The sequence below is a fragment of the Megalobrama amblycephala genome, linkage group LG3, assembly GCF_018812025.1.
Source record: "Megalobrama amblycephala isolate DHTTF-2021 linkage group LG3, ASM1881202v1, whole genome shotgun sequence".
Classification (NCBI taxonomy): domain Eukaryota; kingdom Metazoa; phylum Chordata; class Actinopteri; order Cypriniformes; family Xenocyprididae; genus Megalobrama; species Megalobrama amblycephala.
The window spans coordinates 16,885,910-16,908,620 of record NC_063046.1 but is presented as its reverse complement, the minus strand read 5'-3'; the positions used below and the strand labels follow the sequence as shown (position 1 = coordinate 16,908,620).

Below are 22,711 nucleotides of genomic sequence, written 5' to 3'. Positions count from 1 at the left end.
TTTATTTAACAATTTGAACTGTCATCATACGCAGTTGACATAGTGAACGCAGTTCAGCGCTTCCGTGTTCTACATCCGAACGCCGACTCATTAACTGCGAATGTCAACGTTGACTATTTTAATGATGCCTTTAATACCTTTCTGGACCTCAAAAGGTGCAATGACATTGCTGCCTATGTCTGGTTCAGAAACCGGATTTCATCAAAAATATCTTAATTTGTGTTCCGAAGATGAACGAAGGTCTTACGGGTTTGGGACTACATGAAGGTGAGTACTTAATGACAGAAATTTCATTTTTGGGTGACACAACCCTTTAATAATAAAATACCCTCATTAAACACTTATGCATTGAATCTTTGCACAAAAATGGCAAAGTATTACAAAAAGACATACAAAACCTTTTTTTCACCTTGAGTAAAGCATCAATACTCAATTCTTGGCAGTGATAAAAGCACCAGTACCAGTCGTACAAGAAGGCTTGTTGCCCATTTCTCTCCTGTTCATCCATCTGGTCCCTCTTTCTCCAATAGTTGTCTCTGACTACATCTCTAATATTTCAACACTCTTTCCCATGTTAACACAATAAACTGTGTAATAACATAATGTTTAACATTAAAGAGTGAAGGAGACGTGGGAGTGGATTTGAGGGCATTGTCTTGAATAACTCAAATTTGGCAATACACACACTGAGCATGTCTCATCTACTCTCTTGTACTCAAGGCTCAGTACGCTTAGTCTTCATGAAAGCTGCCCATTGACTGTACCAAGTGAACATTAAGATTGTTTATGCATACATCATATAAACTTATTGGCAATGTCTGTATTTTACACCACAGAGTCTCTGATCTCAGAGCCCAGCCGTACCCGTGGACGAGGGCTAATGTCACTGACCTCCACATGACTTTCTTTGAACCCATTTTGTGGTGTTTGGGCGAGTGTCTGTGCTTCCTTGGAGTTGTGCTGTGTGCTCGTCTCTGATGGAGCGATTATGTAACCACAGCTTTCCTCCAACGTTTGGTAGCTTTTGTGGTCGGATGGGGAGGTTGGAAGCGCACCAGCATTGAGGGGCAAACTCTCCCCAGGCACGGCTGTGCTCTTTTGGGCTCCTCCAGTTTGTTCTCCCCCTCTTAGCACCTCTTTCATCCGGCCCCTGTGTCGATAGACTACAGACAGCCCGAACGAAAGCACACACACGGCTAACAAAACACACACTACCGCCAGCTCTGTGCCATACGTCTTTATGCGATGTTGGGCGGAGCGTGCCGATTCACCAAACTGGATGTCTGATGATACGCTTTGGATTATAAGAGGTTCATCCAGCTGCCCAATATTGGTTGTGGTCTCGGATAAAGGCTCTGCCTTTACACAGTAATTGGCCAAGAGTTGCCAGAAGCCATGTTCTTCTGACCAACACGAGAAGACCTCATCGCTGCCTGCTCGGCCGCTGACCACCAATCCACCATCCTGGCTGGGGAACAGGAAGTGACCTACATCTGGTTTGTATAACCATTTTCTCTGGGCATGATTGGAGCGAAGATTGCAGGGCAGCAGGCGAAGGGTGTTAGCTGGGACAATGATGATCACACAATCAGGTGCTTGGGAATTTGGCATAGAACGTGGTGACACTAGAAAGAGAGAAGAGATGGATATTATGACATATTCAGATGGATGATAGATGCTTGTATATGGAAACATTTGCAAGTTTACCTGAGCTTTCAGAGTCCACTCTGAACATTGTGCTGTTACATTTAGATGAAGTGTCAGCCTCTTCGATATCTTGCTGCCATTGCCTGAAACACATATAGGATGGTAAAAGATTGGTATTGGTACTGAAAATGATTAACTCAATACATCATTTGGAACAGGGAAAGAAAGAAGACTTACTTTTGTGGTGTGTAACGTGTGACGTCAGTACAGTGTGTTCCTGTCCAAGCGCAGTATGGGTCTCTGGCCAAAACACACTCGCCACAGTTGTTATGGAAACTGCAGTTTGCTACTGGCAGCTGCACAATGCCAGAGTGTGACGACACAAATAACAAACCCTGTTTGTTGAGAGAGAGGATTGAGAGTAAAAGAGTGAAATACAAGAGTTGTGAAGAATACGTGCAAGTAAATGTGTAATTCAAATGTTTGGGGGGCCAACAAGTACTTTTTTTTCTGAAAGAGAATGCATTAAACTGATCAAAAGTGGCAGTATTGACATTTATAATGTTACAAAACTGTTTAAAAAAAAGTATCACGGTATCCACACACACATTTTTTTCTTTCAACATTGATAATAATAAGAAATGATAGGCTACTTGAAATCATCATATTAGAATGATTGCTGAAGGATCATGTGACACTGAAGACTGGAGTAATGATGCTGAAAATTCAGATTTACCACCATAGGAATAAATTTACATTTTATATATTAAATATATTATAAATGGTAATATTTCACAATATTACTGTTTGTTCTGTATTTTTAACAAATTAAATGTAGCTTTGGCAAGTATAACACAATAGTATAAGATTTATACATTCAAAAATCTTATTGACCCCTAACTTTTGAAAGGTAGTGCACCTTTTCTTAAGTAAAAATAAACAGTAACACTTTTTGTTCACATGCATTAGGTATCAAGAACAAACAAGGAACAATCATTTTACAGCATTTATAAAAGGATTAGTTCACTTTAAAATGAAAATTACCACAAGATTTACTCACCCTCAAGCCATCCTAGGTATATATGACTTTCTTCTTTCTGACGAACACAATCTGAGATATAAATATCCTGACTCATCCAAGCTTTATGAATTGCAGTTAGCGGGACCAATGAGTTTGAAGCTCTAGAAAGTGCATCCATTCATCATAAACGTACTCACACAGCCACAGGCCTTCTGAAGCAAAGTAATGCGTTTGTGTTACATACTATACATAATATATACATACTGCCTTCTGTATTCAACTTATGAAAAAAGATGTTGAGAACAGCGAGAGTTTTACACTAACTTCGTAAGTTGAATTAGGAAGGCACTAAATATTTAACTTTATTACTTGTTAAATATGGACATTTTTCTTAAACAAATGCTTCACTTCAGAAGGCCTTTATTAACCCTCTGGAGCCGTGTGGAGTACGTTAATTATGGATGGGTGCACTTTCTTGAGCTTCAAACTCGTTGGTCCCATTCACTGCCATTATAAAGCTTGGATTCATCAGGATATTTATTAATATAACTCAGATTGTGTTCATTAGAAAGAATAAAGTCATAAACACCAAGGATGGCTTGATGGTGAGTAAATCCTTTTCATTTTAAAGTGAACTAATCTTTTAAAGGTGCCATCGATCGTTTTTTTACAAGATGTAATATAAGTCTAAGGTGTCCCCTGAATGTGTCTGTGAAGTTTCAGCTCAAAATACCCTATAGATGTTTTTTAATTAAATTTTTTAACTGCCTATTTTGGGGCATAATTAGAAATGTGCCGATTCAGGCTGCGGCCCCTTTAATTGCTCGCACTCTCCACCCACTCCCGAGCTCTCTATCATTGCATAAACAAAGTTCACACAGCTAATATAACCCTCAAAATGGATCTTTACAAAGTGTTCGTCATGCATGCTGCATGCATACATCGGATTATGTGAGTATTGTATTTATTTGGATGTTTACATTTGATTCTGAATGAGTTTGAGGCTGTGATCCGTGGCTAACGGCTAATGCTACACTGTTGGAGAAATTTATAAAGAATGAAGTTGTGTTTATGAATTATACAGACTGCAAGTGTTTAATAATGAAAATAGCGACATCTCTCTTGTCTCCGTGAATACAGTAAGAAACGATGGTAACTTTAACCACATTTAACAGTACATTAGCAACATGCTAATGAAACATTTAGAAAGACAGTTTACAAATATCACTAAAAATATGTTTTCATGGATCATGTCAGTTATTATTGCTCCATCTGCCATTTTTCGCTATTGTTCTTGCTTGCTTACCTAGTCTGATGATTCAGCTGTGCACAGATCCAGACATTAATACTGGCTGCCCTTGTCTAATGCCTTGAACATGAGCTGGCATATGCAAATATTGGGGGCGTGCATATTAATGATCCCGACTGTTACGTAAAAGTCGGTGTTATGTTGAGATTCGCCTGTTCTTCGGAGGTCTTTTAAACAAATGAGATTTATATAAGAAGGAGGAAACAATGGTGTTTGAGACTCACTGTATGTCATTTCCATGTACTGAACTCTTGTTATTTAACTATGCCACGGTAAATTCGATTTTTAATTCTAGGGCACCTTTAATATAGCCTAATAATAAATATACTACGTATTCATGTTTATGAAATTGAAATGTTGTTGTATACGCAGAAATTAACATTAACCTAGATAAATGCTGTAAAAGTATTTTTCTCTGTTAGTTCATGATATTTAATGCATTAACCTTTTTGTAAAGTGTTACCGCATAAACACACACACACCTTAGCTGAATCCAGCTCTATTTGTTGTACAGGTTGTTTTTCTGGGAACAGTTGGATCTCCTCAATGATGTGCATCGAACCAGCTACATTCACAGCCTTTTGCAAACGTCCATCATCTGTCAAATCACAGAGCACAACATCAACAATTAATTTTGAAAAGAAAGGGAAATCAGAGAAAATCAGACACTTAATAAACCGAACATACCTGTGCCGATGAACATCACATCGTAAGCTCTGTGGAGGCCTTGCACATGGTGTACAGCAATTTGTGTGTAGTGCACAGAGTGCGTGAAGAGCACAGGCTGACTTTTGACAGGACTGTCCATCAGGAAGTGGTCTTTCACAAAGTTTAGTACCTTATCTGGCATATCCAGGGATGAGTGTATTCCCAGCTGCCTTGAAGCATTAGTAATACACTGTAGACAGCGGGGAAAAAAAAACAATCTTCATAACAAGCTTCACAGAAACTCAAAGATCCTTCACTTATACAGAACTAGTAAAGTGTATATATGGGAGTGTGTGTTGTCTTACCATTCCAGGTCGTGGTTCGGGTACAGAGTGAGTGTGTGTGTACCACTGCTGTGTTTCTCTGTTTACCTCTTTGTAACGGCCAGTAAACGCTTGCTCTACCTGATCCATGCTGAACACACACACTGCTGAACTGCCTGCTAGACCTTTACTCCTACAAAATATATAGCAACAAATTAGAAAAAGTTTACATTTTAGAACAGACACACTAGAACTTGGAGCAAACAGAGTTTGTAGCATATAGTATTAGTATAGAACTAGTAAAAAACAAACAAACAAAAAAAACATTATTTTCCTGTGCCCCTCAATTTTTTCACTCACCATTGAGAAGTGAACACTGCATAGAGGAGTGTGTTTTTCTTGCGTTGGGCTGGAAGCACATATACATCCTGAATGATGTTGAAAGGAAAACCATCATCGGGTAGCGAACACAAGAGTTGAGCTTTCAGAAATGTGGTCCATTTCTTCTGCAGGACTCTCTCTCCACCTTGATCCTCCTGAGGTTATACACACAAACACACACAAGCAGCTGATTAACACTTTCAAACTAACTCAATATTTTATAACCACCAGGGGGCATCAGAACTCCAGTCCTGGTTTCAGAGCATCTTGGAAAAAAAAAAAAAAGTATTGTTGCAGTTCCAATGGTAAAATGATGGTATCAGATAGTGATACCACAGTACGGAAGGATTATCATATTCATATACTACAGTATTTATATAATTATCCAGGGCATTTCAAAAATTATCATTGTAATCCCATGCGTGTCATGGAGGCAGGGAGTGTCAACGTGTGGGAAAGTAACACATATGTGAACATTAATAGGGCAGAGTTCACAGTCTCCTGTGATTCACCTTGTTCATCTGCTTCTTAAATTAACATGAAACTAAGGTGAACGGACGCCCCGGTTTCACAAGTGTCCAGACAACTGACCAAAAAAAAATAGATGTATCAGTTTCATCTGTTAAAGGCAATGACATATAATTAAATGACAAGTTTGCAGATTTTCAAACAGCTTTGTATTGTTACAATGCCAGTAGAACAGAATATGTAAATGAACAATGTGTACTCTTTCTCCACATTACCTGCACCCAGATCTCAAGGTTTATTTGTCAGTTAAAGTCCACTGGATGATGCAAAACATGTCATCTGGCTGACTTTTGATATCCAGGGCTTTCGTTAAAACTCTACTTCCGCATTTTTCGATCCCTCATCTCTGCACATTATAGGTGTTTGGCAAAGGGACCACCAAAACCCCTTCTCTTTAGTCACAAAGCACCTTTCCACTGCACAAACAGTCAAGTTTTATTAAAAGTCCATCTTGCCAGTGGTGAATTACCCCTTTAAGTCAATGTCTTTCTAGCCATCATTTGTGGTTCACAATAGGATTCTCTCAAAATGGAGAATGGAGCCAGATTTAAATGTTTAGTTTTTGAAGACAATGTTAACTAGCTACAGTGGCATGAAAAAGTATGTGAACCCCTTGCAGAATCTGTGAAAATGAGAATTATTTTAATAAAATAAGAGGGATAATAAAAAAAATGCATGTTATTTTTTGTTTAGTATTGTCCTGAGTAAGATATTTTACATAAAAGATGTTTGCATTTAGTTCACAAGACAAAACAATAGCTGAATTTATTAAAATAACCCCATTCATAAGTATGTGATTGTGAACCATTGATTCTCAATACTGTGTGTGGTTACCTGATGATCCACGACTGTTTTTTTTGTTTTGTGATGGTTGTTCTTGAGTCCCTTGTTTGTTCTGAGCAGTTAAACTGAGCTCTGTTCTTCAGAAAAATCCTCCAGGTCCTGCAGATTCATCAGTTTTCAAGCATTTTTGCATATTTGAACTCTTTCCAGCAGTGGCTGTATGATTTTGAGATTCATCTTTTCACACTGAGGACAACTGAGGGACTCAATCACAACTATTAAAAAAGGTTCAAACATTCACTGATGCTCCAGAAGAAAACACGATGCATTAAGAGCCGAGGGGTGAAAACTTTTGAATTCAAATATCAAGGTAAATTGTACATAATTTTTCTGCCGGGAAACATGCAAGTATCTTCTGTTGGTTCCGAAGGGCAGTACTAAATGAAAAACAATGATATTTAAACAAAATAAGAAAAATTGTGACATCTTCATCCTGTTCAAATGTTTTCACACCCCAACTTAATGCATCATGTTTCCTTCTGGAGCATCAGTGAATGTTTGAACCTTTTTTAATAGTTGTGTTTGAGTCCCTCAGTTGTCCTCAGTATGAAAACACAGATTTCAAAACCCTACAGTCACTGCTGGAAAGGGTTCAAATATGCAAAAATGCTTGAAAACTGATGAATCTGCAGGAGCTGGAGGATTTTTCTGGATTTTTCTCAGTTTAACTGCTCAGGACAAACAAGAGACTCATGAACAACCATCACAAAACAAAAAAACAGTCATGGATCATCAGGTAACCACACACAGTACTGAGAATCAATGGTTCACATACTTATGAATGGGGTTATTTTAATAAATTCAGCTATTGTTTTGTCTTGTGAACTAAATGCAAACATCTTTTATGTAAAATATCTTACTCAGGACAGTACTAAACAAAAAATAACATGCATTTTTTATTATCCCTCTTATTTTATTAAAAATAATTCTCATTTTCACAGATTCTGCAAGGGGTTCACATATTTTTTCATGCCACTGTATTTAGCTACTGGTTAACAATATCTAATAGGTGAAAAAAAAATTCGGAACCAGAACAAATCCTTACATTTAAATGAAAGATTATCCTAATTATGAATATTATTATGAATCCTTATTATTATGAATAAGGATTTTGCATTATAACACCAGGAAACATGTATAAAGTAAACATGGTCGATTTTTATTTTCATTTAGACCTTTAGAGCTAAACAGGAATGAGATGAGGAATCTTTAGAAAATACAAATATACTTAATGCATACTGATAGTGGATATATTGGGATTTCTGTATGTGTGCCAGTACGTGTTTTTTCTCAGGTTTATGCTGACTTTATCAACACTGTGTGAACTGCTTAAACAATCTATCTTACCTTACACACACGTGCAATCCTGGACACTATGGTGTTATCAAAGAAGTCAAACTCCTTCCCCATCTCGCTGAAGAAAAAATAGATCTGATCATCACTTCTCTCGCTGTCTTGACCAGTAATATGAGCAGAACCTACAAACGCTGGGTCTGACGGACCACAACACACACACACACAAATATAAACACTTTCATTTAACATATTCCAGAAAAAAAATGTTTATTTAACATCAGTATCAGTCAGTAATTTTGTGTTTCCAACATGCGTGAGAAAGCAGGGTTCTGTAATCACTGATGTTGGCATTTATTTTTAGATTTTTATCTCTTAGAAGTTCCCTTGTGAGGAAGTGTGTGTGTTTGTATATATTTACCCTGGAGCCAGTTGAGAGAGTTCTCCATTTTGAGAGGGGTGCCAGACCCTAGACTCCTATATATGGTGGGTTCATTTCCCTGGAAGTTACTGACAGTAGCAGTGTACAGTTCCCCATCTATAACACAAAACATACAAGCACTCATTAACTCTAAATCAACCTTTTTATCAAGCTTAATGATGTTTATACATGAAGTTCAAACAAAATGATTGCATTGTTTTTGCATGAGTATACTCACCCACTGTAATAGCTGTAGATCTGTATTCGGGATTAAATGGACAGCGTCCACGGCCGTCCTCTGTAACGGGTTCCGCCTTTTCATCTCTTTCCAGAGAGAAACTTAAAATGTTCTACAAATTTCATGAAAAACACAAAGACATTATCCGTTAAATTAAATGACACCAGACACACCTGCACAAATGGGTCAATGACATGGAACTTTTGGCCTATATATTATTTTATTCAAAAATACATAAAAAATGCTATTTAAATATACAATGACTTACATACACATCTTTTTTATTTCTGTTTTAAAGTTTTCATTTTAATATTACTTTTTGGGGCAACATTGATCAACATTGTGAAGAAAAAAACTTACATAATATCTTATTATTAAAAACGATTTTACCAAAACAGATTCACTGCTTATTAAGATTTGTAAAAAGTTTTGTCCGCAAAATAAGTCATGTTGTTCACCCAACAAATGAAAAAAAATGAGAATAATAAAATTAAAAATAAAATGACACCATAGAGAAACTGTCTACAGACCTTCATGACTGTGTTTGAAGGTCAAAAAGTTGATTAAAATATCAGATAATTAGTTTTACTTTTAAATAATTACTTTTTACTTAATGATAATGCCACATAACATTTTTAGAGACATTACATTTTTTTCCAAAAGCATATGAATCTAACTTGAGTACATTTCTAAGAACTTCATTTTTAAACTTGAACAATTTTATTATTTTGGACCCACTTTATTTTAAGTGGCCTTAACTACTATGTACTTACATTTAAATTAATCATTTGCTACAATGCACTTATTGTGTACATACATGTTTTTACATTGTACTTATATTTTAAAAACACCTGCATGTAATTACATCTGTAATTACATTCATAATTACACCGTTGACCCATCCCTTAACCCTTACCCCTACCCTTACCACCAAAGCTTTCCCTAACCTTACCCGTACCCCACCTCAATAGCTGAAAATGTGTTTTGCAATTCAATATGAACCCAATAAGTACATTGTACTTATTTTTTGATGTAAGTACATAGTAGTTAAGGCCACGTAATATAAAGTGGGACCATTATTTTTATCATGGACACACTTAAATATTATTGAACCAAATAAAGAGAAAAAGAGATGTCTCACTATGTAAGCACAGATGGGGCTGAAGGCATACGTTCCACACACATACAGGTGCGTGCTGTTCAAATGCAGTAAAATCTTAATGTAGTTGAAACAGTCAGTCTGAAACACATAAGTGGCAGATTATCTTTTAGTTTGTTTTAATATATTGAGTCACATTTATATTAACAATAACCGCAACACACTTATACCTGGGGGTCCTTTCCCTTGAATATACACTCCTTCCTCTTCCTTTCTGGAGTGTTCCATGTGAGCTGCAAAAGATGCAAAACAACGCTGATTAACATCAAAATGCACTCCTACACTCTACTACAAACATTCTCGCACGCACTTACTGTTTTCTGTAGAAACGTCACACTGATGTTGTCCAGGCTTAGAGAGAATATGTTCTCCCTGGCTCCCACGTAGATCTTGTTTTCATCTGGGCTCAGCAGAAGAGTTGAATAGTTATACACACCATCCACAGAGAACTCCCTCACTGATCGCCCTTCTGCATCTGAACACACACAAAAGCAAAAATATTACTTTGAACATGCAGTTTAAAACCACCTCATAAAAAGAATAAAAATCCACGTCATCCAAAAATCTTAATGTTTCGCACATATATATATTCAATCAGTGTCTAAACAAAGTACATTCAAAAAGCATCTTGCATTCCTCATATGGAATGCACCTTCAAAACTACACAGACCTGGCACACAAACTGACCCTTTAAAATGATGTCAGTTTGTCCAGAAGGTTTTCCTGGCAAGGGACAGAGGTCACTAAAGTCAGCGTTTACTGACATAAAACCCTTTACAAGCCGTTTTGTTCTAAGTGCAACCATTACATTTGCATTTCAACCTCAAATGATTAATGAGTATGGCTGTTATTCTGCTACAGTACACCAGCCAGGGTTTGCAAATGGTTCTAATAGCTCTTGTAAATGTTTACAATCAAGGACTAAACCCTCATGTGTGTTTGGCTAAGATGAGTGAATGCAACATTTGGAACAGTCTCATAATGGGTCTTTTGGGAATAAGAAACATCATTGCAATTCAAGTAGCCCTAAAATTGAGCTAAGTTATTGCAGATGAGTGGTAGTCTGAGGGAATCTGGGCCAGCAGAGCTTCTTCCACAGAATACAGTGCTCATTACTGACGTGGCTGCTTTTTTGAGCGTAAAATACCATTTTATGCAACATTTCTATGTCAAATAAATGCTGTACTTTTGAACATTCTATTCAAAAGAAGAAAGAAAAAAAAAGTTTGTACAAAAATATTAAGCAGCGCAAATATTTTCAACATTGATAATAATAAAGAATGTAAGAATGATTTCTGAAGGATCATGTGACACTGAAGACTGGAGCAATGATGCTGAAAATTCAGCTTTGACAAAACAAAAATAAATTACGTTTTAAAATATACTAAAACATACAAACCCGATTCCAAAAAAGTTGGGACACTGTACAAATTGTGAATAAAAAAGGAATGCAATCATTTACAAATCTCATAAACTTTTATTTTATTCACAATATAATATAGATAACATATCAAATGTTTAAAGTGAGACATTTTGAAATGTCATGCCAAATATTGGCTAAATTTGGATTTCATGAGAGCTACAAATTCCAAAAAAGTTGGGACAGGTAGCAATAAGAGGCCGGAAAGTTAAATGTGCATATAAGGAACAGCTGGAGGACCAATTTGCAACTTATTAGGTCAATTGGCAACATGATTGGATATAAAAAGAGCCTCTCGGAGTGGCAGTGTCTCTCAGAAGTCAAGATGGGCAGAGGATCACCAATTCCCCCAATGCTGCAGCGAAAAATAGTGGAGCAATATCAGAAAGGAGTTTCTTAGAGAAAAATTGCAAAGAGTTTGAAGTTATCATCATCTACAGTGCATAATATCATCCAAAGATTCTGAGAATCTGGAACAATCTCTGTGCGTAAGTGTTAAGGTCGGAAAACCATACTGGATGCCAGTGATCTTCGGGCCCTTAGACGGCACTGCATCACATACAGGAATGCTACTTTAATGGAAATCACAACATGGGCTCAGGAATCTTTGGAAAACTGGGACGCCATGTCATCCGGACTAAAGAGGACAAGGACAACCCAAGTTGTTATCAGCGCTCAGTTCAGAAGCCTGCATCTCTGATGGTATGGGGTTGCATGAGTGCGTGTGGCATGGGCAGCTTACACATCTGGAAAGGCACCATCAATGCTGAAAGGTATATCCATGTTCTAGAACAACATATGCTCCCATCCAGACGTCGTCTCTTTCAGGGAAGACCTTGCATTTTCCAACATGACAATGCCAGATCACATACTGCATCAATTACAACATCATGGCTGCGTAGAAGAAGGATCCGGGTACTGAAATGGCCAACCTACAGTCCAGATCTTTCACCCATAGAAAACATTTGGCGCATCATAAAGAGGAAGATGCGACAAAGAAGACCTAAGACAGTTGAGCAACTAGAAGCCTGTATTAGACAAGAATGGGACAACATTCCTATTCCTAAACTTGTCTCCTCAGTCCCCAGACGTTTGCAGACTGTTATAAAAAGAAGAGGGGATGCCAGACAGTGGTAAACATGGCCTTGTCCCAGCTTTTTTGAGATGTGTTGATGCCATGAAATTTAAAATCAACTTTTTTCCCCTTAAAATGATACATTTTCTCAGTTTAAACATTTGATATTTCATCTATGTTGTATTCTGAATAAAATATTGAAATTTGAAACTTCCACATCATTGCATTCTGTTTTTATTCACAATTTGTACAGTGTCCCAACTTTTTTGGAATCGGGTTTGTAAAAGAGTTTAAATTTTTATAATATTTCACAATATTACACTTTTACTGTATTTTTTGAACAAATAAATGCAGCCTTGGTAAGAATGAGAGATATACAAGACAATTACTACCTGATACCATCATATAAACATACATAACTATAAAGATAACTATATTAGCATCCACACCAGCAGACAATATCATTCTGTTTATTAAGCGCACGCTGCAGTTTTGTCGTCTACCACTTTAAATGCCCAAGCTCTTTCAAGCAGAATGGATTCTGATTGGCTGTCACTGTTTTATCGTTCATCAGGACCAACAGCCCTTACTTCAGTAATTGTGAAATGTCTTGAAAGATTGATACTTCCGCACTTAGTTCAGATGGTAAAAGATAAACTTGATCCTTGGCAGTTTGCCTATAAGAAAGGTTGTAGTACTGAAGATGCAGTTGCTGCTCTGGTGCAAATCGTCTCTAAACATTTAGATAAATCCAATACAACTATAAGAACCCTATTTTTAGATTTCTCTTCTGCGTTCAATACCATAAAGGTTGACATATTGGTGTCAAAACTTGTACAGTTGGGTGTAAATCCCCATCTGATTCATTGGTATATCTCATTCCTCACTAATAGTGTTCAGAGAGTTAAAGTGAATAAAACACTGTCATCTGCTATTATAACAAATGTCGGAGTACCCCAAGGTTGCGTCAGCTCTGCCACACTTTTCACCTTGTATACAGATGACTGTCGAACTAACAAGTTCAATCAGTATATTTTAAAGTATTCTGATGACACCGTGTTAATATCTGTGTTGAATGATTTGGACAGTGCTGGGTTTCATCAACAGGGTGTGACTAATTTGCTTGAGTGGTGTGAGAACAATGATCTTGTCATTAACACAAGTAAAACAGAAGAGATTATACTTGGGTCTACATCAGATACTCATTTATTCATAATAGTAAAATCAGGCAAGTTAAAACTTATAAGTATTTAGGTGTAATGATTGATGATATGTTAACATGGAAAGATCACATTGATGCTCTCTGTAAAAGAACAAAGCAGAGAATCTATTTTCTTCGTCGTCTTAGGTCTTTCGGCGTTAAGACTGGCTAATAATATAATTTCTGATCCTAATCATGTCCTGCGTAATGAGTTTGAATTATTACCATCAAATCGGAGGTACAGAATCCCAAGATTCAAAAAACTGAAACACTCATTTGTGCATCAGGCGATCCTTGAGCTAAATAAGACACTTAATCGTAAATCAAGAGTATTGTAAATGTGCTGTGTTGTGTAGTGGGACGTAGTAAGGGTAGGGTTTTTTTTTTTAAGTGGATTAAGTGATGTTGTGTAAGAGATGATTGTTGCAAACATGGAAAATATACTGTGATGCAAGAAAAATTTCAGACATGTTCTGACAATAAAGTATTATATCATATCATCATCTGGGAAAAAAGCATTTTGAATGTGATTCCAGCGATAACGTTTTATAGTGCTGTTATCGTTATAGTTGTGGTGTGAATTCTGCTATCCTTTTAGGTTACACTTTATTTCGACCGTCCCCTTTAAACATTATCTGTTGTCTACAAGTAACGTTGCACCTACACGTCTACTAACTCTCATTAGATTATTAGTTGAGTATTAGTAGAGTGTTAAAGGCTTAGTTCACCCAAAAATGAAATTTCTGCCATTAATTACTCATCCTCATGTCGTTCCAAACCCGTAAGACCTTCGTTCATCTTTGGAACACAAAATTAAGATATTTTGATGAAATCCGAGAGGTTTTTTATCCTCCATAGAAAGCAATGAAATTACCACATTCAGTGTCCAGATTAGTAGTAAAAACATTGTTAAAATAGTCGTGACTACAGTAGGGCTGTCAAACGATTAATCACGATTAATCGCATACAAAATAAAAGTTTGAGTTTGCCTAATATATGTGGGTGTAATGTGTGTAATTATTATGTATATATATATTATATATAAATACATTTTTTGTACATAAATAACATATTTCTCTTAAATATATACATTAATTTGTGTGTATTTATATATACACATATTAATTACACACATTTTTCACACATATATTATACAAACTCAAACTTTCATTTTGTATGCGATTAATCGCGATTAATCTAATATGTTATGAAGCAACAAGAATACTATTTGTGCGCAAAAACAAAACAAAATAACTTTATTCAACAAATTTGTCTCTCCTCTGCTACACTATTTTCGTTGCAGCTTCCATTTTCGATGTCCGAATGCCGGCTCAGTATTGGCCAAAGCTTCTTCACGTGAGCAGCACGGAGCATGTGTGTGATGCTGACGCAGGAACCGGCCAATAATGAGCTAGCATTTGGACGTAAACATGGAAATGCAGCACTGCGCCAACTGCTTAACAGACTGACAGAGAAGAGCAAAAATTTTTGAATAAAGTAGTTATTTTTGTTTTGTTTTTGCGCACAAAATGTATTCTCGTCCCTTCATAACATTAAAGGTGGACTCAGTATTATTTCGACCAGATGAAATCTCCAAATTATCCAATCTGACAGAGTGTGTTAAAGAAGTAAAACATTGGTCGACTAGTAATTTTCTTCTATTAAATTCAGATAAGACTGGGGTATTACTTATTGGACCAAAAACTTGTACACAGAATCTCTCAGACTACAATTTGCATTTAGAAGGATGTACTGTTACTCCATCCTCGACAGATAAAGACCTGGGTGTTATATTAGACAGCAACTTGTCCTTCGAAAATCATATTACATATGTTACGGAATATGTTAGTTCATGCTTTCATGACGTCTCGACTAGATTACTGTAATGCATTACTAGCTGGTTGTCCTGCTTCCTCAATAAACAAGCTACAATTAGTCCAAAATGCAGCCAGGTCAAGAAAATATGATCACATAACACAAATTTTATCATCTCTACACTGGTTACCTATTAAGTTCCGTATCGATTATAAAGTATTGCTACTGACCTATAAGGCTCTAAATGGTTCAGCTCCTGTGTATTTAACCGATCTTCTATTGCCCTATAATCCTTCATGCTCTTTAAGATTACAAAACTCTGGACTTCTGGTTGTACCTAGGATATCTAAGTCCACTAAAGGAGGGAGAGCGTTTTCACATTTGGCTCCTAAACTCTGGAATAGCCTTCCTGATAATGTTCGGGGCTCAGACTCGCTCACCCAGTTTAAATCTAGATTAAAGACGCATCTCTTTAGCCAAGCATTCACATAATGCATCTCATATCAGATCAATTGCACATGACTATCTTTGCCTAATGTAATGAACAGCAGCTACGCTAATTATTCTCCATTTGCTTTTCTGTTTTATTTTGGGACACCCGTACTGAGGTGACTAGAGAGTACATCAGCTTCAGTTTGGATCCAGCCTCTTAAGAAGACCTCAGATGACTAACACCTTTGAAGAGACGGCGCCAACTCCTGCGAGGACTCAGATGATGCAATCATCTGGATCAACATGCACATTCCCAAATTTCTATATATCCTAATTATTGTTAAAGGTGATAGAGAGGATTTTTTCGTCGGCTGAGAATCCAAAGACTGTTACTGAGTTTTTGAAATGAGCGCATGCGTAAGAACAACCCCCCTCCTTCACAGCTCATTTCAAAGGAACGCCTCCCAAAACTCGTGCACGAGTATTGAAACACGAGTGTTTACCACCGGCATTCGCTGTGTCGTGTTTTTTGGATTCATTATGTCGGACTCACCGCAGGTAACTCATAATATGCAGTTGTTATTCCTGTCTCCTGACAAAAACATTGCATGCAACGCCTGTGGAGTGTGGAAAGTTACTGGAGCGCGCAGCCGCGCACGTCTCTCACAAGGAACGTCATGGCAGTGATTGACAAGCCAGAGGTCCAATCGTTTACGCGATGATCGCGTAAACGATTGGCTGATGTTTTTAAAGCCCTACCTCGTGCACAGATGATGTATATTAATATTATTACTTTCAGTGCACCTAATAAATAGTCTTTTATCAGTTAGTAAAGACAGTTTCAAGTAATATTGCAAAAATGTATAAAACAAAACATCCTCTTTAGCACCTTTAATATGTAATTCATTATTTCCAGGAGTTCATTGCTTCTACCTTCAATTAAACTGCTAACAGTGATTGTAAATTAAATTGCCAAAATAAAATTGTAAATTAAACAGACATCCACTCTCGCATGTGTGTAACAGTGGCCAGATGGTGAGAGTTGAGCAGGTGAAGCACTGCACACTGATGCCCGCTAGAGAATGAGGTGTTTGGCGTCATTGGTAGTGCATTTGCCTTGCATGCCAGCAGCGATCGGGCCAGGGTTCGAGACAGACTCAGAGCAGGGTGGTTAGGATTGGAGGGTGAGTTTTGGAGGCGGAGCAATGTAGAGAGGGGTGAGTTTGTTTGGGTTGATTTCAAATATCAACAGTGTTGAACAAAGCATTTGAGAAATCGCATACAGCACATTTAAGGTTTACTCTCATAATACTCTAATGAGAGTTAGTTGACATGTAGTTGCAACATTACTTCTAGTCATCAGAATGTCTAAACGGGACCATCAAAATAAAGTGTTACCTTCTTTTATATTTAGAACGATTTTTAGAACTACATCTTTATCATTATAGTTATTCTTGGTGTGAACGGGCCTTTACAGTAGTAAGTGAAGTGTAAGTAGCTTTGGATAAGAAAGCATCTGCTGAATAGCGAATTAATCAATGCACTTACTGTAAGAGAAACTGACGCGTGCGGTGACATCATCTTCATTCGCCAAGGTTGCTTGTAAAACTGCAGCCAAAAAAATCCATATGGTCCAAGACAAGAGCCAGAGAGAGTTTGTGGTTTCCATGGATACTTTCCATTGGACTTTACATTTGGTTGCCATGGTTACTGCTTTGCAATTGAAGATCGTTATATTCCAGGTATCTTTGGTATTCAAATGTGATGTTTACACCCAGTCATTGATTCTTTCAGGGATACTTGCCATACTGCAATTATGCCCTCAAAGAGGTCAAAGGTGAACAGATATCAGATCCGTGTAAGCAAACACACTTATTTTAAACAACACATTCCTCCTCTTAGGGACTATCCACGTAGCAAACTCCAATTAGACCGTCTGGAATCTGCAGAGGGAGAAACAGAAGCACATTTAAATCACGATTAAACAGAAACTAACAGACTGAATGATGCGGCTTCCCTGGGAGGGAATAATAAGAATAATTTCATTTTGCTACAACCATGAATTATAGCCACTCACAGCTGATAAAAAAAACACATCAAGTCTGAATTAAAGTACTTAAGACAAATCATACTAATGACAGAAAACAGATGTTTCTCAGTTCAAAGGAAGCTGATCTCAACATCCACAGCACATGCTTCAGTGTTTTTGTGGGAAAGAGGCTGAATGTAATGTCCTCCTCTGCATGACATTATCTAAACAGAATTTGGAAATGCAACAACTCCTCCCTTTTGGCCTGATCAGATTTTAAGGCTGGTTACGTCCTGAAAACGGGAAGGCCGTGTAGTCTCTGTAGCCTCAAACACAACACACAAATAAAATTACAAAATGCCATACTGATCACGCTCATGTTCTCAATTTCTATTTATTTTAAATATCTGAATTATTTATTTATTATTATTTTGGAGATAAATAAATCAAAAGATAATTCTGAATCTGGACTGTCTGCCAGTGAATAAACTGTCAGAGAGATCAGGTGACAATTTTGTCTTTAGCACTGCAAACCATTAAAGGCAAACAGTTTAGACCATTAAACAGCCCAAAGTGCAGCCATGTAAACATATAACTATAGCTGTATATACATCAGCAATTTAGCGTAATTGTGCATAGATGTAACAAAATTTCAACCAAATATACCACTGACGTCAGTTACAAGTACAAGATGCACACAAAACACTCATACAGCCTGCAGACATAACTGCCCTGTGCTTCAGTTAAGACTTAAGAGCACTTCTAAATGATTAAAGACAGTGATAAAAATAAAACATGCTGCGTACACTTTCAGAAACTACTGCCACAGCAGACAGATCACATGTACCAGTATGTCCACATGGCACATAAACAAAAATATGGCTCTATATAAACTTCCCTTAGTATGAAAGCTTTTGCCAATTGATAACCCTCCATTAAACTATCTGACTTACTGCATGATCTTAAAAGATTATGACTTGAAAGGGGGATTAATAATTTGACCTATCAACCTGAGGATTTTCATATTCAAGATTACAATTAATTAAAAGTGTGATGTATCTTTTTAACAGCAGAAAAAATGCAATGTGAACAAACGTAAACATAGCAAAATCTTTCATTCTCAGTAGACTCTTAAAGGGTTAGTTCAGCCAAAAATTTAATTTCTGTCATTTATTACTCACCCTTATGTCGTTCCACACCCGTAAGACCTTCGTTCATCTTCGGAACACAAATTAAGATATTTTTGATGAAATCCGAGAGGTATGTGACTCCTCCATAGACAGCAATTTAACTACCACTTTCAAGGTCCAGAAAGGTACTAAAGACATTAAAACAGTCGACATGACGGCAGTGGTCCAACCTTAATTTTATGAAGCGACAAGAATACTTTTTGTGTGCAAAAACAAAATGAAAATAATGAATTTATTCAACAATCTCTTCTCTTCCCAGTCATTATCCTTATGCAGTTGACGCAGTAAGCATAGCGCAGGCTTCCGTGTTTATGTCAGAATGCCGGCTCAGTATTGGCCAAAGCTGATCATGTGAGCAGCACGACGCATGCGTGTGATGTTGATGCAGAAGCCGGCCAATAATGAGCCGGCGTTCTGAAGTAGAACCTGGAAGCGCTGGACGTAAACAATGTTTGAGAATGACATAGAAGAGAAGATATTGTTGAATAAAGTCTTTTTTTTTTTTTTTTTTTTTGTTATTGCACACAAAAAGTATTCTCGTCGCTTCATAAAATTAAAGATGAACCACTGTAGTCGCGTCAATGATTTTAACAATGTCTTTAGTACCTTTCTGGACCTTGAAAGTGTTGATTATATTGCTGTCTATGGACGAGTCATATACCTCTCAGATTTCATCTAAAATATCTTAATTTGTGTTCTGAAGATGAAAGAAGGTCTTACGGTGTGTAACGACATGAGGCTGAGTAATTAATGACAGAATTTTAATTTTTGGGTGATCTAACCCTTTAATGAAGCGCCAAAAATGAAAGTCGTCTCATTGTCGCCATAAGACAAATGTGATGCATTACATCATAAACTAGACCATCTAGAGACGATGACTTATCAAACAACTTGTTATCTTTTACTTCAAAAAGATCTCTGAAATATGCAATAAAATTTACAAGCATCTTTCCCCTAACACTTTTATTATACTAACTGAAAGAAGGCAGTATACTTACACCATTGGTCTGTTTTCTTTTACTACTTCCCTTTTCAAGTCCTTAGGGCAAAAAGTTCAATAAAGGCATCTATATCAACAACTTCTACTGAAACTCCTGAAGGTCATCTACAAGTACAAACAACTGATATTGCACATGGGCACAGGCAACAAAATGGTGTTCATGTTTTCAGATTGTTAAACAGCAAATGATCTTTTCCTGTCCTGAGGTGTGACATGGTGAGAAGTCTTCCTCTGACAAAGTAATAAGCCAAATGGAGAGCTGTTGACTCCCTACAGACTCAAAACAGGAGAACTCGCACTATCTTTACTAAATAATATAAACATCAAACGGTTCTTTGATAGGACATACAAGGTATTCATTCTCTAGTCCTCACAGTCTTTGATCCAAAAGGCTGATGCTGTTCTAAAGAGAGCAGAGTTTATGTAAACAATAAAGGTCTGCTTTCATGTGCTCTCTTCACTCACCCAACCACCCAGAGGAACTACAGTTTCTTTTTTTTTTTAGCAACACTCAATCTTCAGTCTTAGATTGAAAATATTAGCAAGTATCTCACAGTTTTGATTACTTGTTTTTTTAATCCGTAACTAAAATGGTCTTTTGTGGAAAAAAATGTTTTGATCACTAATTTCATTTAAATTGTTATCTCATGTGTTAATCATTATCAAACCTCCCTCATACTACACTCCAAAGTCACATGATCTGAAGCATAAGTTAAAAGTCTACCCGACACAATTAAGGATGTTATCAGTTTTCCGATCCCACTCATAATTAAAATGATTAATATCAATCATCAATGTAAATGAATGCACCACTTGATTGAAGTACCTATGACTTCAAAACAAAGGAAATTCACGTTATAGATTCAGCAAACGTGGGACAAGTGAACTTCAATATCAACTGTAAACAAATGTAATAAAATCTTTTTTTTTTCATTCTGTACACACTTTCATTTGCCTGACATCATCATAGTGAATAGTGAGCTTCAGTTTCAAACCCGATAACTGCATTTGGTTGTTTATGAGGGTCTGTTTTATGTACTTTTCCAGTTCTGAATATGTTAGATAAACTTTTACAGGTAATTTACTTGTTTAGAACTGGCTTATGGTCAATCATTGGACTATTGAGAACATATAGTAGACTATGTGTAACCTTTGTGATAGTAGTTGGTTTTACATGGTTTCTTGCTGATCCATGCTAGTCATTTGTGACTTGGGTAAAGTTGGTTTTATATTCGCACATTCGGACATATGTATTAAATAGCCTTGTTAATCACACTACACTGGACATTCACAAGTAAATATGCCATCAAAACAATACTTGCCTATTTTGATCGACTGTGAAAAATGTTGCAAGTTGACAATCGTTGGTTGTCAATATCATTTCACTGCTTAAAATTCGCAAACATTAATTTATTGCACATTTATTGGTTAATTTTGAATTTATCAGAAGTCTGAATGTGCAAATATAAAACCAACTTTACCCAAGTTCATTTGTGGTCAGCATGTCTGGCCCAAACTGTAGTAAACAGATGGGTGGACTAACAACTGATGGGCAGCGATCTTGTCTGGTAGGGTTGGTTTTCCCAACAGTGACAAAATCTAGTTGTTATCAGATTCAGAACATTTCTTTACTGTAAATGCAGTGGTCATATTTTGCTGTAAAACCACTGCCCCAGTTTTATTGATGATCTGCTGCACGTGATATGAAACAACACTTATGAAAAGCAACGATCTAGATGATCTAAAATGATCTAAAAAAAACAACAAAATAATAAGTTTCGATACATTTACATTAGAGAGGGTGAAAACACCACAAAAAAAGGCTGATAGTAGGTTACACAGCTTTTATCAGCGCCACATCACAAACATGACTATTTTCCATAGTTCACGCTATTTTTTTTTTTACTTTTACTCTCCCTCACACTTACTTGCAAGATGTCTAGCTTTACTTCGCAGTGACTGTATGAGAACACATGCACAACCCAGCACCACCTTGTTTATTTGAACCCATTTCCACCCACCCCCAACTAACTCACCACCCTCTAAAACCACTACAAACACACGATATAGCCTACACCCTGGATCCCAACACACCTTAATACCAAAACATTTCTGTTAAACGAAAATAAATTACTGACTGAAAAAGTGATGTTTTGCAACAGGTGATTTTGCGCAACAGATAAACGTGGTCAGTCCTACATATTCTACGAACAATACTGAATCCTCGATCGCACCTCTTGATCTAACGTTACCCACTGCCCCCTTTAACTTATTGTTCATATACGCAACTTACCACTAAAGCCAATAAATCTCTCTCCGAAGAAACTGCCAGCCAGGTGATATGAAGTGGAAATAAGCCTTTAGATTTGTATTCCAGCATGTGTCCTCTCAGTCCCAGTTAACTGTATAAAATTCAGCCGCTGATTTCTTCGCTCATGGATCTACCGCTGAGACACTCGACCCTCCTCCTCCAACCATTCACTGGAGCCACACCTCTAACACACACACACACACACACACGAAACTAGAGGTGCTCTCTTTATCCTACGTACTGACTAAGAAACTCTGTTTTATTCCTGGTTACAATTGTAACCAGCGGGAAACTACACTCAAAATTTCTCAGCTGGTAAACAAGAACTAAAAAGGGTTTGTTTGTTTTTTACTATCAGGCATTTGTGGTGGACAAGAAGTTATAGGCTATTCCAAGAATAAATTCACATTTCTTTATACTGTAATGT

The 22,711-nt window shown here is 36.9% G+C and overlaps 1 protein-coding gene across 2 annotated transcripts; it reads right to left on the bottom strand.

Annotated features, from left to right (window-relative positions):
• Positions 1 to 377: 377 nt before the first annotated feature.
• sema4bb (sema domain, immunoglobulin domain (Ig), transmembrane domain (TM) and short cytoplasmic domain, (semaphorin) 4Bb) lies at positions 378 to 22,504 on the bottom strand. Of its 2 annotated transcripts, none has more exons than XM_048184308.1 (15): positions 22,267 to 22,504; positions 17,303 to 17,697; positions 10,126 to 10,286; positions 9,982 to 10,044; positions 9,794 to 9,892; positions 8,653 to 8,764; positions 8,415 to 8,531; positions 8,048 to 8,193; positions 5,309 to 5,484; positions 4,991 to 5,141; positions 4,665 to 4,875; positions 4,460 to 4,575; positions 1,885 to 2,042; positions 1,708 to 1,790; positions 378 to 1,625 (listed from the first exon to the last, which is right to left on the bottom strand). In XM_048184308.1, exons 2-15 carry the CDS (start codon positions 17,457 to 17,459, stop codon positions 826 to 828), a joined length of 2,550 nt encoding a protein of 849 aa, XP_048040265.1. In that variant the 5' UTR covers positions 17,460 to 17,697; positions 22,267 to 22,504; the 3' UTR covers positions 378 to 825. The 2 variants fall into 2 exon arrangements, with proteins under 2 accessions (XP_048040265.1, XP_048040266.1); XM_048184309.1 differs by lacking the exon at positions 22,267 to 22,504 and adding an exon at positions 19,972 to 21,179.
• Positions 22,505 to 22,711: the final 207 nt, after the last annotated feature.